This window comes from Perna viridis, chromosome 4 (assembly GCF_037379345.1).
Source record: "Perna viridis isolate PV_CMFRI_1.1 ecotype Kerala chromosome 4, ASM3737934v1, whole genome shotgun sequence".
Lineage (NCBI taxonomy): Eukaryota > Metazoa > Mollusca > Bivalvia > Mytilida > Mytilidae > Perna > Perna viridis.
In genome coordinates, this window is record NC_142448.1 from 38,953,844 (window position 1) to 38,971,289 (window position 17,446).

The 17,446-nt window shown below is 32.6% G+C and overlaps 1 protein-coding gene across 1 annotated transcript in view; it reads right to left on the bottom strand.

Annotated features, from left to right (window-relative positions):
- Positions 1-513: 513 nt before the first annotated feature.
- Positions 514-17,446, bottom strand: part of LOC148620021 (NACHT domain- and WD repeat-containing protein 1-like) — a 34,547-nt gene continuing 17,614 nt past the window's right edge. The window contains exons 8-23 of the mRNA XM_088580527.1: positions 16,791-17,090; positions 15,850-16,083; positions 14,994-15,251; positions 13,119-13,242; positions 12,336-12,523; positions 11,145-11,273; positions 9,315-9,394; positions 8,518-8,697; positions 7,073-7,184; positions 6,410-6,600; positions 5,972-6,165; positions 4,841-5,003; positions 3,739-3,934; positions 2,825-3,028; positions 1,559-1,686; positions 514-1,011 (exon numbers count right to left, since the gene is read on the bottom strand). Coding sequence (XP_088436653.1) covers positions 874-1,011; positions 1,559-1,686; positions 2,825-3,028; positions 3,739-3,934; positions 4,841-5,003; positions 5,972-6,165; positions 6,410-6,600; positions 7,073-7,184; positions 8,518-8,697; positions 9,315-9,394; positions 11,145-11,273; positions 12,336-12,523; positions 13,119-13,242; positions 14,994-15,251; positions 15,850-16,083; positions 16,791-17,090 — 2,819 coding nt within the window. The 3' untranslated portion in view covers positions 514-873. The remainder of the gene's footprint in view (positions 1,012-1,558; positions 1,687-2,824; positions 3,029-3,738; positions 3,935-4,840; positions 5,004-5,971; positions 6,166-6,409; positions 6,601-7,072; positions 7,185-8,517; positions 8,698-9,314; positions 9,395-11,144; positions 11,274-12,335; positions 12,524-13,118; positions 13,243-14,993; positions 15,252-15,849; positions 16,084-16,790; positions 17,091-17,446) is intronic.

Sequence of the window (17,446 nt, forward strand, 5' to 3'; positions counted from 1 at the left end):
AATCTTTTAAATTCTGTTCATGCTACAGTTTTCTCAAAAATTAAAAACCTCCAGTGCCAACAGCACTTTGATTTCCGTGAATTTGTGCTTCATTTACTTTTAATGAGAGTTTAGTGAGACTTATCTATATTTAGTTGAGTTACTTTTCTTCTTGTTTTGTATCAAACACTTTTAGAAAAATCTAAACCATGCCTCTCCAAAATCGTCCATCAGACGTAACAAAAAAAATTTCCTCATTTAAATGACCGCTATTTGATCTCTGAATCCCTGGCTATTTTTTGACATTTCTATTCGTTTAATAGTAGTTTTCGTTATTGTAATGCCTTAGCCCAAAACATATGGATGTGGTAACGGTGGTGTTACAAAACTATTGTTTTGTCAATATTAATTTGTATGTTTTCGTGTCCATCTGTGTGTGTGTGTGTGTTTAGTTGTTTGAATGATACCCTTGTACAGATAGTACTCCAACATTCTAATGATGCAAAAGACTATTTTAAGATCAGCGTTTTATCATATTGAATGAGTAATATAAACAATAATTATAAATAAACAAGGGAACACAAATGATACTTTATACTACTATGAATATCTAACAATATATAGACTATGGATTGACTCATTTGGGCGTTCTCGTTCGTTCTGTATCAAACACAGCAGGATTCAATTACCTGCGGTGTGTATAAGCAACATATAATTTTCACCCCGCGTGAAGAAATGGCATTCATCTACAGAAACGACCACATGGTCAGCATCATCTAGTAGGACCTTCAAGTAAGCGGCGGAGTTTCATTCCGCAGAGGTTATAAGAATAAGTTATTCTTTTATTCTTATCTCAGCACAGGAACTTAGACATTCGAAGTATATAATGTTCAATTACAGAATTGAACAGACAGAGGATATTTTGCTACTAGAGTCATCAGACGAAACTCTTATTTTAGACTTGTATCGTTTACTTTTAAGAGTATTTCTTCTCCCTTTTTTCTTCCCCTGAGGTGCCCTAATTGGTGAAAGCTGAAATAATAATGATATTGATAATAATAATAATAACGGTAATAAAGTTACTATAATAAAGTCATTATCTCTGAATACGCTATTCTTATTGGTTAAACATAGTCATATGGTATTCACTAATGTGCATTAAAATTTGTCAAGAGGGCATTGTCATGTGATATTGTTCGGGTCATTATCATGCCCTTTTCAGATTCTTCAATGAAATAAATACGATAGCTGCCTATGTGGAGGGCATTATCAATAAATTAATCATGAAAATGCCCTCTATAAAATCAACTATTGTTAAAATTAAATTTTGTCGAATTATTACGCGCACAGACTCCTTATGATACATGTAGTCGTTTAAATTTTCATTTTTTATTTTTAATATAACAATGTTATCATCGTTGGCACTGACACGTGTTTGTTTTTCAATTAAGGGCAAAAGTATTTCTTTTATTTCTTTTTCAATTAGTGGGAAAAGTAATTTGAAAAAAAAAAAAGAAAAATTGATGATTTTTATGATCATGGCTTGAAAATGATAACACGTCACCATTCTATAACTTACTTTTACAATTTCTGGAATACTTGATAATGAACCGCTCCGTCTTCTGACTGGCGGTCTTTTGATTGGATAATCCAATGATAATGGCCGTGGTCTTTGTTTCGCAGTGACAGGAAGCACATTAGTGTCAGCTGTAAAATAACAAACAAACTGTCTTGTTTGGCCACAAATGCAATCTCACTTATTGTTCCAAGATAATATACAATGTATGTGTCAATTAACATCAGCATGGATTTTTTTTATAATGAACATGGTATTTTTCGTGACTTCTTCAAACTATTTTGTCATTTTGTAAAGTCATTAAACTATGGATGATTAAATAAGATTATTTTGTTTAAAATTATGACACTTTTTTTATAATCAGCATTTTCATAGCCGTTGCTTCTGATGTCAGTAATAAACTATGGAAGAGAAGCTAAAGCCTAAGTAGAGAATTAATTGAGTTGTGAAGATTAATTTTTCATAATCTTTTCTTTTCTTCTTTTTTTTTTTTGCATACAGAAATTTGCAACATTGGTATTGGTAGTATTGTTGTAATTACTGGGTTAATGCCTCTGCTGATGGACCATAGGCTGTCAATGGTAATCACCAGCCCAGTAGTATGACTTGTCTGACCCAATTTATATCATAAATTGTTTACCGAAATTTTCAGTTCTAAATCAAAAGCACCAAGACTCGGTGCTAGATTTGACTTCACACTTCGATAGTTTTAGTTTTTGAGTACTTCTTTTAAACAATTCGTTTTTGGATTTAGATCTTTCAATATATTTGGATCAAAGACTGCCGATTAGAGGTTCCTCAGTGAAACCCGTGTACAGCATTCCGAATTCTGCTTCAATATTAATTTGAGTGATGTTTTTGTACTTTCTAAACACGAATTTTCATCATGAACTCGTGGATCGTTATAGTGTATCCATCTGCACCATGAAAACTGATTTATTCAACGGGGCAAAGGTTTCCTTTCCTCGTTTGTCTACCCCGGACTTGACTTTTTATGGGCAACTCGGCGAGTGTTTCTAGAAAAGCAGAGGACGCTTACCCTACCGGTGCACCTAGTCCATGCTCCTAGTTTTAAGTGGAGTCCGAGTCGCTCATTTGCTTTTGTTACTTTGTATGTATGATTTTAGTTACTTTATGTTCTTTGTTGTGTATGTCTGTTTTCCATGTCTGGTCTTTATCCCCGGATTACGTTCTTTTGATTACTGCTATAATCTTGGTTCCTTTGATTACTCTCCTAAACATGTAGGTGTGAACTATTGTATATCTCACATGGATTCCATGGATGGTTTCCTTCAGTAGCAGGACTATTGTGCAGACAGAGTAAAGGACAGTATTTATTCTTCTCCAGCTGTACCATAAGTTTTGAGACATCATCACTAACTGACAGACTTATGACGGGACAATGCAAGTCAAAGAGTGTGATCTGCTCACCATACACTAAACTCCACACTAGAATTGTGCAGTCCAATGAGCCTAGAAAACATAGTAATGACTGTTTGATTAACAACAGGACATAATTGGGAAAAATTGTCTAAAATTTAGAACTTTATCCAACCGATGCACTTGACCTATTCTTCTAATGTTTTGATGGAATTTTGGTTGTTGCTTTATACTACTTGAGCTTTTATTTTTTATGTCATCTCAATGTTTCCTTTCCCTTTTCTTATCAAAGATTCTTCATGTGCTGTTGAATTTTGATTTAGGATGTTGTCTATGATTTTACTTGCAGCATTATATGTCTTAAAGTACGTAAAAAATGAAAACATTTTCGTAACAATAATTCTGATAAATTTATGGTGTAATATACATTTTTGTCCATGTCATTAAGTTTTATTCTTCATAAAAAACATCATCTAAACATACCTGATATTTTAAGTTTTCCATTTTAAATGTCTCAGTTAAAGAAATCAAAAACACTGCTATCTTTAAAGAAAGATAGCCAACGCAGTAAAATTTTCTTCTTTTTACTTTTTAGTTTCTAACTTCTTTCAAGAAAATAACACATGGCAGGCAATTACAAATTTTCGATACAGGTTTTTCGAACGCCACTAAGACTGGTTATCAGTATTTGGCCAATCGGGAGACAGAATTGCGATCAGGTGACTTGCGTTTCCATAGAAGAGCGCACTTAAGGTCAAATGGTAAAAAGCGAAATTTTACCGAAAAACAACATGTAAACATACCTGATATTATAAGTTTTCCTCTAGAAGTTAGCTTTAATACCGTAACACCATCTGTATGTCCTGTTAGTTTATATTGTATTTCCCCTGTTGCTACACTCCAGACGATAATATTACCCTTTTTATCACCAGAAACAACACTTTCTTTGTCCTCTGTTATTGCTGCACAAGTGATGCAAGACTCATGCTCCACAAGGATCTGTAAGGATACAGTCACCCAAAAGGTGCCTTTCAGAATCAAATACTTAAAAACGCAATAACTATGTAACAAGTCACTTTTGGCTTAAAATTTTATTATCATCAAATTGTATACTAGTTCTCCTATGACCTTAATTTTCAGCTGAAAGCCGGGTTTCCTATAAATCAAGAATTTATCTGGTATTTACAATGTATGTGGAACGACTAAAATGAAGATTAGAAATAAAGTTAAATTAATATTGAAACAAACTTTCTTAATTTTACCGTCTCGAGTATCACATTTTTTGGATACATGAAGGGAAATATAAATTTACTGAACTGATTAACTCTAGGAAATAGTCAAAAGAAATAGTTAAACAGGAGAAATGGCAATATTGACGTAAAAGCTGGAAAGAAACAAACGCAATGACCATGACATGGTACAGACATTCCCGATGGAAATAGTGGATTAAACCAGATTTTACGATCGGAACTACTTGGCCATTTCCGCTTCACTAAAAATAACCTCGGATGCAGAAAGGAGAATTTCTTCCTAAAAAAGTTGCCGGAATTGTAGCCTTACGCGAATCAAAGTAGTTCTATCCACCAGATGGCCCTTAAAATTTTGGTTGGATAGCATTAGAAATAAAGAACAATAACTCTTCCAAGAATTTTAGCGCGAAGCGAGGACCTAAGAAAAAAGTAATGGAAAGAAAACTCAACCAGTTTAACTATGATTTGAGAATCGGATAGGACAAATTCTGGACAGATCCATCCGCCTGGTGCCTCCGAGGTTTTTCTTTTGTGTAACTAGAAAGGCTGAGGTGTTCCGATTGCCAAGTTTTATAGAGCACCCAACTTTCCGCTTCCATTACGGCTAATTCCGAAATTCCCTCTTAGTTGAAGGCATTTAACTTCTCTGTTTTACCTGTGTAAGTTTGCCTGTGAATGTTTCCCAGACTTTAAGAGATTTGTCCGAGGAACCTGTTACCATATACACATCGTCAGCTGAACACGCTAGGCATGTAATTTTCTCACCAAGATGTATATGCGTTGTCACTGATTCATCCTCAAGAGATATAACGTTTACACTGAAAGAATAATGAAACAAAACATATCTCTAACATTTCGTCTTTAAATGTTTATCTAGAACTATAAATCAATCGAAAATAAAGAAATACCTAATTGAAATTACATAATGGTTCTTGAAAATTTGTTAATTGTTCGATTCATCTTAAAAATTAATCTAATTTGCAACAGGGAAACTTACCCAGAAAAAAAATCGAACAGCAACGACTGCAACGAAATATATGGGACGTGTTTGCCTGATAGTCATAATTGGCTGACGCAATTTACATTTGAATTATTTACCGAAATAATATAATTCCAGAAGTAATACACTCTTTACTATTGGATAAAAAAAGTCAACCTCTTTGGATGATTTGCTCCATGAATTTTGATATTAAAATTAGATCATAAGGAATGGCTGCTATATTGTTTTATTGGTCTGTTTGAAATAACCTCAATGCCTGTGGTTTACACTTGAATAATTCAAAAGCGCTAAAACACCGAGGCTTCATCCCTCTTATTGTATTTGGTAAAACTTCTTTGTGATTTTTGCTTCCTATTTCAATATTTATGAGTACTTCTTGCATGCAATTCATATTGGGACTTAAATCTTTCTTTGTATTTGGTACTATTATTGCTGATATTACTCATTGAAACACGTATACAGCATACCAGAATTTGCAATATTAAAATATATGAGTAATCTTATTTTGCAAAAAGCGAAGTTGCTTTATCAGGTAAATTTTAAATTATAGCAAAAAAGGTCTCACGGAAAACTCAAAAACTAGGATTATGATTTCTTCGTTCAGTTATGACTAAAGAACTTATTTACTTTAACTGATTTTCGTGGTAAGTTGAACGAATTTTATGATTTTGAATTCGTAGATTTCATACAAATATCAGAATTTTACATACTGTTTTTGATTTGACCGAACCACGAAAACAAGGACGCAATGAAAAATAGTTCCGCCACTGTATATATTAAGATTACCTCTGACTTTCAGTAGTAACTACAAGATGACAACCATTGCAGGTTAGGTAATTGAGTTGGTTCGATATGTTGTAAGTCCTTAATGTCTGACCAGTATGGGGATTCCATATAAAGAAAATGTCATTTACATCTTGGGAAATGATTTGTGAGTCATCTAGAAATATTGTCATCGACTTGATCGGGCCTTTATGTTCCTACAATACAGAGTCACATATAACATAAAGTGAATCTGAACTGACTGACTTATAAATCAATGCTTTGGTACAATATGTGGATGAGCTTATAATTTTTCTCTTTTTTTTCCCCCTTGTTTGCTTTTACTCCCGACTATAATTCTGCTTAAAATTAGATATAAGTATATGCGAAATTTGCATTTTAAATGAATTTGAAAGGACACAAAATTTCACGTATCCATTACATATGTAAAATGATGTTTACCTGAAAGCAAATAACTACAGCTGAAAGTGGAATATCCCACACGCAAAGCGTTCTATCTCTTGACCCTGACACAACAAAAGAGCCGCCATAAGAAACCTGTAGACAGCTGACACTACCACTGTGTGCGGTATATGTGCCTTTTACTTCAGCCTTTTCAAGGTTCCAGATTTTTATCTCACCGCTTTCTGAACCTATACAACAATAACATAAGATTTAAAATCTGAAATGATGTCAACTCTTATTCTAAAATATAGCCATAAAGTAACGGAAAGAAGAAACTAGTCCGATTTTATTTTTCACCTGTTGTAGGTTATTTTTGCAGGGTACTAATTTTGGCGTTTTATAGCGGCTTTGCAAACGAAAAATTAAATTCCGCAAAATTGTACAAATCATACATGATACACCGCTTGTTAACAATATCCACAATAAGAAACGCCAAATCTTATATATATTTTTGTATCCCTCAAAATCTAATTTTTACATCCACAAAAATAAACCGAAATACGATATATGTTATTCGAGATTGTGAACTTCTTTACTGTAATATTTTACATATGTTCTTATGCATGTCTATCGATGGTTTGAAAATTTGACAAATTGCATTTACAATTAATTTATATATACATCGCTACAAGTTCATTAAAATGCATTAATGATACAAACCCGAAGCTGCCACACCATCTGATACATGGACACACGTGACTATGCTGTCATGATCAATATCGCGTTTGAAATTGCTTTCTCTCTTCTGAAGATTCCAAGCTCTAATTGTTCCCTATATATAAGCATTTAAAACTAATACTATCAAACTATGAAAAGAGATACGTTTTTATTTATTTATTTATTTATTTATATTTTTTGCTTTCAATTTGTTTTCTTTTCTTTTGTTTTATTTTTTTTTCTTTTTATTGTTTTTGTTTTAGTTGGAAAAGCTGATGACAAAGCTTACTGAATGAAACATCAGAATTAAAAGATACTTGTAAATATAGATACAAACATGTGCTCATTGTTTGTCTGTCTGTCTGTCTGAGACTGTGTTCTTGCTTTTTCTGTTTTTTTTTCTATTTTAAGTGAAGACCATTTCAATGGTGTGATTTTCTTTGTTTCCTCATATGGAAAATGATAGGTATTTTTTTTTAATGTAAATTAATTAATGTTTCACATTTCAGTGCGCCGCTTTCATAAAATAACAGCATAACTCATTTATCATATGATTCTAGCATTCAACTATTACTTATGCAGTTAAGATGCACCTGTTGGCGAAAATTATGTATCATATTTTAATCAATACTACAAATCAACCAAGTCTGTAGAGATAATTAAATGTTTCATAATGTTTCATGAGTGAAAGTTGAATATCGCAAAATATCAACTCAAATTATTTAATTTCAACGTCATAGCAAACTAGCCTCTAAGTAAAAAACGTAAGAAACTTCATAACGCCGCGTTCGACCAATCAGGTTTTGTAGAAAATTATACACAAACTCACAAGAACCAATCAAAATGGCAGTTTTTTTTTATATCACTTCGTCCCATGATGTGATATCGCAAATATCTAGCCATATAAGAAGTAGATAAATGACCAAATCACACAGAAAGCCCAATGAATATAACTTAAAAAATAATGCCCAACGCTAAGACATTAAGTACTTCTCCGTCTAATAATCAGACAAAATGTGTGCAAGGTGTGGCACATGAAGGAAAGAAATACAGAAATTTTATTGCATTAACCAAGTATTTATACCCGATAACCTCCAAAAATAACGATCAAAGTGTTTGTGAAATTCGCCTTTTTAAGATATTGATAGGTCAAATTTAGTTGAAATGCACTATGGAAAAATGGCGGGAAATTTTTTCCACACTTCCTCCTCATATAAGCAGTAAAAAATATCTACGTCGCAGATGCTTCAGGATAAATTTAAATAGCTTTTCAGTTGTTTTCTAGATGAACTGAATATATTTGTGGCAAAAAGACCAAATTGAGAAATATGATGTGCCTGCTTTTTACACAGAATTGTACTGAATGCCCAAATATGACGGTAAACCAAGTAGCTAATATAAGCACGGAATTAATATCCCCCAAAACATTGTTATTTATTTGTACTTACGTCCGTCACAGCAAATACCAAAGACTCGCAACAAGACAAGTACAGATCAGTAATAGGTTGGTTTGACCCTTTCAATGTTTCCAGAAGCTCTGTTGTCCTTAAGTTGTATACGTAAACAGAACCGTCTTGACATGCAGCAACGACATGGTTACAGTCATCACACGTGACTACTTTGTTTATCTGCATATATTTTAAAAAGGTGAAAATCTAATCAGCAAAATTTTTTACTGATCAACATTTTTTGAATGCTTTGGTGTGTATTCCTCTTATTACTTTGACATGAAAATAATAATTATGGGTGTAGCATTTTCTGACAAAAAGATGAGTGTTGGAAATTCAAGCCTCTCCGTATTTCACAGCAATTGAAATTTAAATTTTTTTTATTTCTAAATTTCTAAAAATCGGCGAAAATTATTTCTATAGGTTAACAGAGTGAGTTTGAGAAAAAGAACCAAAATAAAATATTAAAGACAAAATGTCACGTGCTCGCTTTTCAATTTAAGCGTGACTTTTATCTACATTTTACATGTATATAAAATATTCATCGACGTGATTACACTACTTTTACTATTAGTTAATGAGTAAAAGCCAGATCTGCTCTACATTCGTTTAAAATATACAACATTTCGTTAGATTTGATGAGATTAAGTGGTTATCTTAACACTCTGGTTATTTAAACTTGTATCTGATTTGTAAGCGTTCAAGATGCATTGTGTTCATACATTCTCCATTGCATCTTGATACTTATAAAGACTTTTTCTTAAATCACTTCTAAAGCGCCAAAAAAAAAAGCTTACCCATCCACCGTGTCCCTTTAGTTGGTGAATCCAAGATCCTGTTGCAAACGATATCACATTCAGTGAACTGTCTTCACACGCTTAAAAACATAAATAATAAACAATTCTAAAATGACATACTTCTTTAGACCACAACCATAGTAAATCAAAGACTGCAGTCTTCAAGGTCAAGGTCTTATAGTCAAATATTCTATATGCCACTGATTTTGGCTTGCTTTCAACATCCGAAAAGGCACGAATGTGATATACTCGAAAATCGGGTGACTTCCACCAGAATCTCGGTTCCCTTGATATTATTACTCTTTCGTAACCCTGATGACCCGAACGTTCTTCAATCAAAACAATTGGTTACCAGGAAGTGCGGGTAAAGTTTTCGCTTAAAAAGTTTCACCCAAATTTTTATTGATCTTTAGGTCGCTTATGATATTGACCAGAGAACCAGATTAAACAACTGGCAAGGGCTATGAACATATATCGGGGCCCTGATAATGTATTTGATCTATACAGTCAATTGTAACGAGCCCCTACGTCCGAATCGGTAACTTGGTAATGTTCAATGCTAACCGATCATTTCATCTTTTTATGTAAACTTCCCGTTCTCATATAAGCGAAAAACACACGTAAAACACATGTGTATGATATTTATCAAATGCATTTTGATCTCATATGAAGTTATAACTATGAAGCTATGACGGTAAACATGGCACCGACCTGCAGCTTAATGTGGAGTAGTTATATATAATTATGCAAATAATATTCGAATGTAAAGTACTGAAATTACGAGTGCAAATAGTCGCTAACAAACATTAGCGACTTAAAAAGTGAAAAATATGACAAATTTTTCGTACAACAAAAATGTTGCATCTATTATGAAATGGGAAGAAACTAGTCCTATTAAAATGGAAATAAAATTATTAATTATCAAAAATTAAAAATAATTCTTCTTGATTTTTAATCTATTTAATTCATCAAACCTTAATTTAGTTTGGAGTTATTTGAATAGGAGACCGAAGACGGATTGACGTTTATGAGTCAGTTTATGGAAAATAAATCTTCCCCAGATAAGAAATGAATAATCAAATTTAATTATTAACATGAATTATAAGTTTTTTTTCCAAATCTTTGACTTGTAATTTTGAAAAGTCATACATAGAAGTCAAATTTTACGTCCTATGAATCTCGAACGATTTACGAAATTGATTATGCAAAAAATTACTAAGTTAAATAAACATCATAACTATCCTTATAATTAATTATCGAACTGTTTTCCAAAAATAACTCTGAAGAAGCATTAAACGAAACTTGTATAGTTATAAATTAAACCTTGATTTAAATTGAAAAACAGCTGACCAATCAACGTTAACAACGTCACAGTACCAATCCATGCTCAACAAAATAACGCTGCTGGCCAGAAGAGACCACCCTAATATGACGACTTGTTACAAACTTTATACTGTAAAAGTACCAATGTTCATGGGGTACCAATTGTCGTGGCTTTCGTGGGAAGGCCAAACCACGAAATTTGGTTTCCAACAAAAAGGAGATTTCCTTTGATGTGTATCCTGAATCCGTTAAAACCACGAACTTTTGTTTCTTTCCTATTATCAACGAAAATTGGTATCCACGAATTAAAGCACTTTCACATATTGTGTTTCATGAGAAGTATCTTATTCAGTTTTCTTATTTTTGTATTGTTCTTATTGTGGATGTTGTTTCTGATTTTGCCTGAATATTTTCCAGCCGATATTTCTTTTTACACTGAAGCTTCATACGAATAAGATAAAAGAAATTGGATATTCCCAACACATTAAATCATTTTGAAAATCTTACCGACAAGTAAGAACGTATTGTCAATCGACAAATCAATAGACAAGACAGGCGTGTATATGTAATCTCTAAAGCTGGAAAGTTGTTTCATGTCTTCCGTACACCACATAATTATAGAACGATCCTTTGATGCTACAAATAAATAACAAAATTGTAAAATATTTCAACAGCATTTCTCTAGAGGTGCATCAAAATATATATTATTTACCATATTTCGTAAACTACAGTATTATAACAAAAAAAAAGCGTTTATACATTATTCACAGCAATATGAAAGGTTACATTTTATTTGAAGAATGTCATTAAATTGCTTAATTGGGCCTAAGATCATTGCAATTCATCATTGTCATAAAATATTTTATCTAATTGAATAGAGCAGGAATACATTTCACATAGCAATTCTCAATATATCTTCGTTCCCATTTCAGAGTCGTAAATTTATAACTTGAATCTAGTTTTATTAGGTCACGTTTTCTTCATGGTACAGTTGATAAATGGTGTTTCGATCATCAATTGTTTAGGTTTTTAGAACTTTCACATGTGAACTCTTGTGAAACAATCGAGGTAGCTAAGAATATGTATGCATCTCTACGTATATATACGGTGACAAATATCGGTTTATCGACTCCACTTCTGTGTCCAGAGTAACTCAATTTGACATCGTCAAACCTATGTATACAAATACTATACAGTTATCTCCTATTTTTATGACCCGATATTTTTATTTTTCATGAAAACCGATTTGTTCAACGTGTCATAGTTTTCCTTACCTCTCTCGTTAATCCGGACTTAACTTTTTATGAGCAATTCGGCGGGTGTTTCTAGAATATCAGATGACGCTTATCCTACCGGTGCACCTTGTCCATGCTCCCAGTTTTCAGTTGAGTCCAAGTTGCTCACTTACTTGTGATGCTTTTAACGTATTATTTTGGTAATTTATGTTTTTGTTGTGTGTCTGTTTTCCCTGTCTAGTCTTTTTCTTGGATTACATTCCTTTGATTTCCATAAGAATCTATGTTCCCTTGATTCCTTCTCCAACACCAGCCGATACATGGTAAAGTGTGACAATCATAAAAAAAGAGAGTAAACGCTTACCACTAATGGTAAAATGGGACAATCATAAAGAAAAAGAGAGTAAACGCTTACCACTGACGGTAAAATGGGACAATCATAAAAAAGAGAGTTAACGCTTACCACTAAGAAGTAAGTTAGACGAGTGGATGTATTTCAAACAGGTTACTGTCTTCTTGTGTCCTTTAAGTGTGTGGAGTATTTGACATGTAGAAATTTTATAAATAATAATAGTTGTATCTGAAGAACCAGAAATCAGCCAGTCATTAGCTGATGCCAATGTTAGACAAGTCACATCTCCGGTATGGTCTCTGAAAAGTATGATAGCTTCCTGCATAAATGTAGCAAATGAGCATTTAATAGCAGTTTGCTTCGTATAGCAAACGAATTAAGTCAAGTCGAAAAAAGAAAGCTTAGAAGATATGATAAAAGTAATACATTTTCGACGTGTTTATTCTCTATCTTTGTTTCAGTATCCACTAAAATAAGCATTCCAAAATTCTTATAAGTAAATATTACATATTGGTTTAAACGAAAAACTTATTAACTTTTTAGAAAAAAAAACTTTTTTCAGTTTAAAATGTTTAAAAGGTTATATTTTGAATTATTGATATTTGATTGCAACGGGTTCAAATAAAACTCTGTTAAACTAGAAATAAAGACGTTTAATAAGTTTTAGGTATGTGAGTTAAAGGTCAAGGCTATAGTAACTAAGATTACATTTTTTGTCATGTGGAAGACCTTGAACATTGTTCTCGATTTTGGTTCTTTTTGATGAAAAATAACCCAAGAAAATATAAAAAGAAACAAATGTTATGATAAAACATGGAAATTACTGAAGCAAAAACCGTTTTCAATGATCTACAGATTTCCAGATTCTCTTTATGATAAGACCTAAAGTATTACCTCAACACATATGTGCAAAGCCCATCTACCAATTTCCAGATTCTTATTGTCTGATCGTCAGATCCCGTGGCAAAAATTTGATCATTTGGAAATAATTCAATACAGTTTATTGTGTCTCTGTGTCCTACAAAGAAAGAAGTTGATATTCAATTATTCGTCCATGTATTGAAAACAAGAAAGACACTGAAATGTTTTTTTTTGTATGGATAATTTCAAGGTTATTGTATTCGACTGGTGGTAAAGAAGATATATCAGGTTTGTTATATCCAAAACCACTTAGGAAGGAACGTTATCAAGTTAAAATGTATTTAAGTAGCTGTCTTTGTAAGAATCATGCAAAATCTGAAAAATGTGATACACCTGAAAAAAGGCTACATATTTTTATTTTTGTAATTAAGTTGTTTTATGGGTCTATACTATGCAATGTGTAATTATTCATTCAAATCTGCCTGCTCTTAGAAGATAATCAACATTGAAAATCCAGTAGATTCTATTGTATTTGAGTGTCATTTGCAGAGTTATCTCTCTTAATTTTGAAATCTACAGTGCATTCTATACAATTTTATTTTATTTTAGCACGGGTTATATGAAAAACCACATGTTACTTTCTGTTTACTATGACATTTCAAACAAAATATCAAAAATAAAAATATGTAGGCTTTTTACCCATGAATCACATTTTGCATGATCCTTACCTGGAGTGCTACTTAGATAAATAAACAAATGTTATATTAATATGATACTTAAGAATAAAATTATAGAATATAATTTGAAGATATGACTAGCATTTCAATTTTAGAATAACAGGCTTTCCATTCGAACCAGCTATATTTCAGTTAAACATTGATTGTATTGTAATAAGCGTATCATGGTTTCGGCTGGAAAGAGTAAGTAAGGTAACCAAGATTTGAGCGAAATCAAAAGAAAATATTCCAAGAATGAAGTAGACAGGGAAAACAGACACACACCACAAAGAACATGAAGAAAACAAAAAAAAACATACAGAGAAACAAAAGTAAATGAGCAACCCAGACTCCATTAAAAAGTTAGGGAAAGGCACAGGTGCGCCGGTAAGGTAAGAGTCCTCTTCTTTAGAAACACCCTCCAAGTAGCTCATTAAATGTCACGTTCTAGATAGACGAAAGAGGAAGGGAACACATTAACATGTTTAAAAAATAAGTTCTCATGGTGCAAATGACAGACCATAACGATCAATGATATGCCGATGCCTTTTGGTCTACATATGCTATATTTTTATGTGGTAATAGTACTTTCTGTATTTAGATCAGCACTTTTGAGAAAACCAAACTTCAACCTCCCAGTCAAGTCAACCAAATCAAACCAAATCAAGAACGACAACTCTTGCAAAACGTTAAATTCATGTACAATCTATATAAATTTTATCTCAACAGCGCATTCCCCAAATGAAAAACTTAGGCTGGTTATGTGAACTATTATAACGGTTTCTGGACAAGAAACAAAACTGAATTTGGTGGGTTTTTGGACATGCAAGAATCACCCTCCGTCTGATTTTTAGAAAGACAGCTAGACAGCTACTTAATAGGACATATAATGCTAAACCAGCCACATGAGTGCCATAGTTTTTCACAACTTCCTAAACTAGCACCATTAGAAGACAGATGTAACACATGTATGAGACTAGATGATGCTGTTCTTGTGTCCACTTATATTCTTACGATAAATTTGTTACAAATGTCTTCTTGTACTTTTTTTTACACCCGTATTGAACGCTTACTCAAAGGTGGGAACGCATGAGAAAATAACGAATTAAATAAACTGCCTGCTTTCCCTTATAAATTATACTTATGCAATATTCATACTTCATATTCATACTGAAAACATTAACTCCTTTACCTGAAAATATTTTTACTATTTTCCTTCCTGGCACATGGTATAGAATGACATTTGAAAGACCGTATGTACAGAGAACACTTTGGCTTGACGGGAGGACTGTTATATGCCTAATACCATCGAAACCTCCAATGTTTAATTGTTGTAGTATCCTTGGTGATGGTAACCATGAAGTTAGAGGTACCAGAAGTGGGAAATTGTAGCCGTCGCACCATCCCATTGCTTGAGTTATGAGTGATTCCAAATGCTGTGTGTACAGATCTGAAATGTATGATAAAACTTATTAAGGTTGTAAACTATGGTTTTAGCCTTCTAAAATGATGTTGAATCCAAAGGATAAAGTTAATATGACGGAAGTGATATCGAACAACAGTTGACTAATATTTATTAAATTTCGTATTGTATAGAACGTATGTTGACAAAATATATTGATTTGAACCAAAAGAGATCAGCTGGTTGTTTTCACAAGTAATCGCAGACGTGATAATTGTAGCCAGTCATGACGTCTTGGTACAATGTTTATTTCATTGAAGTTTAGCATTAATATTTCAATATGACAACCTGTATATATGAATATAATTAATAATTGATTATGAATTAATGTTATATCAGAAATTATTGCATTAATTAATTTTTGCGATCGTGTCATCTGCCGACCACACAATTGTAATTAGTTCGATTTTGAGGGAAATCCGAGAACTTGTACATTGTTAAAAGATCCACAATGAGAGTGATTATTATTGCGATTTTGACTATTTTTTGCAATGTTTAAAATATCGCAATTACGTCTGAAATTTTGGTTCACTTGTATAATTGAACTTCACCATAAGATAATGTTCTGTCTTAAATGAAAACTTACTTTTAACCCTTCTCAATCTACAGATGAGTTCACAAGCCAGTTGTGCTGGGTATCGTGCAAGAAAATTTCGAGAGGCAGATAAGGTTTTATATAAAAGCGATATCTCAGGATCGATAATTTGATTCAGAGCGCATCTAAGTAATTCTATCAAACGGTCCACTGACGAAGAGTGCACCATTGCAAGTAGGTATTCAAAATTACACAGTGCATATTCTTTAAGTAATGAAATGTCACCTGAAACAGTTTAATGATAGATATGTTAGTTTACAACAAATTAATATTTAATAGTAAAATGAAGCTTTTCTTTGACTTTTTATCTCATCAATTTATACTGAAATATTTTCATCTAAAGAGTACTTTGTATAATTATGATTTATCTGACGTATCAGATATTTCAATTTACCGCCATTTTGCTTACGTCATCATCATTGTCATTTTTCTTTTTTTTTTCACGCAGAAGATAATTATATGTATCCGCCTTCACTTTTTGGTGTATATATTTCGTTTCTCAATCAATATATAACGCCATTGTGAATGTTTCGATTTTTTCTCGTCATTAGCAAGCACAAGCATGTATTACAACAATGCTGATTAAATAAAGCATTTTGTTTCTCAAACTTCGTGAGTCTAATTAGCATAAACATATAGAGTAATAACTGAGTAAACGTGACTTATCATACAAATAACAACAAAAGGCTAAAATAACTGCTCATCTTTTATCAGTGTAAAAAGTCAAAATATACGAAAACGAAGAACAGGAAAACAGTGATAAAAAACCAAATTGAACATTATTCAACCATGATATCAAAAATTCAATCAAACACAACATTAAAATTCGTAAAATCACTGAGTTATCTTACAATGTGAGGACGGGTGATTGGACTGACAGTGGTATTCGTTTAGACTTCTGGCAAAAGATGAGCCTTTTAAAATGTAGATACCTGAATAAAGAAGCTGTATCCATAATTCCTCAATAGTTCTGTAGTTGTACATAAAACTACTGTACGCAAGCGGCTGTGGACAAGTTAAAGATCCATTGAAATCTAACACAAAAATTTCACTTCCGAATTCATCTGTGTCTTCCTTCGTGGAGTCCATAAAAAGATGCGCAAAATCTAGATGACATTTAGTTCTATCAGTAGTTGATAATAAATAACGTCTTTTCATGAACTCTTTGACATCTTTGTGGCTCCAAATCAGAAGTTCTTTTCCTTGCATATAGACCGTTGTAAGGAAAAATTCTTTTGAAGAAATGAGAGATTATTAGTACATTAAAGATATGTTATTCTGCTTAAAACCAAAACCAAAACCAAATTCAAGAGTACACAAAAAAATAATTGATTGTCTGATTGTGGTTTAATGTGTCAGGGGAGATATTAAATGCATTTCTGGAAGAAAACATTTGACCAATACAACAAACCCTGCTTCGTAGGCCAACATGCCTACAGGAGTTTTATTGTGCTATCTCACAAAAGCAGCAGTCCGCATGTGGGCATGTCTTTTATCACACTTGGACACATATTTTTGTCTCCGAACAAGCCATGTATCAATCTATCTCGTAATGACAACATGATTGGCGGAGAAGCGATGACTTCGA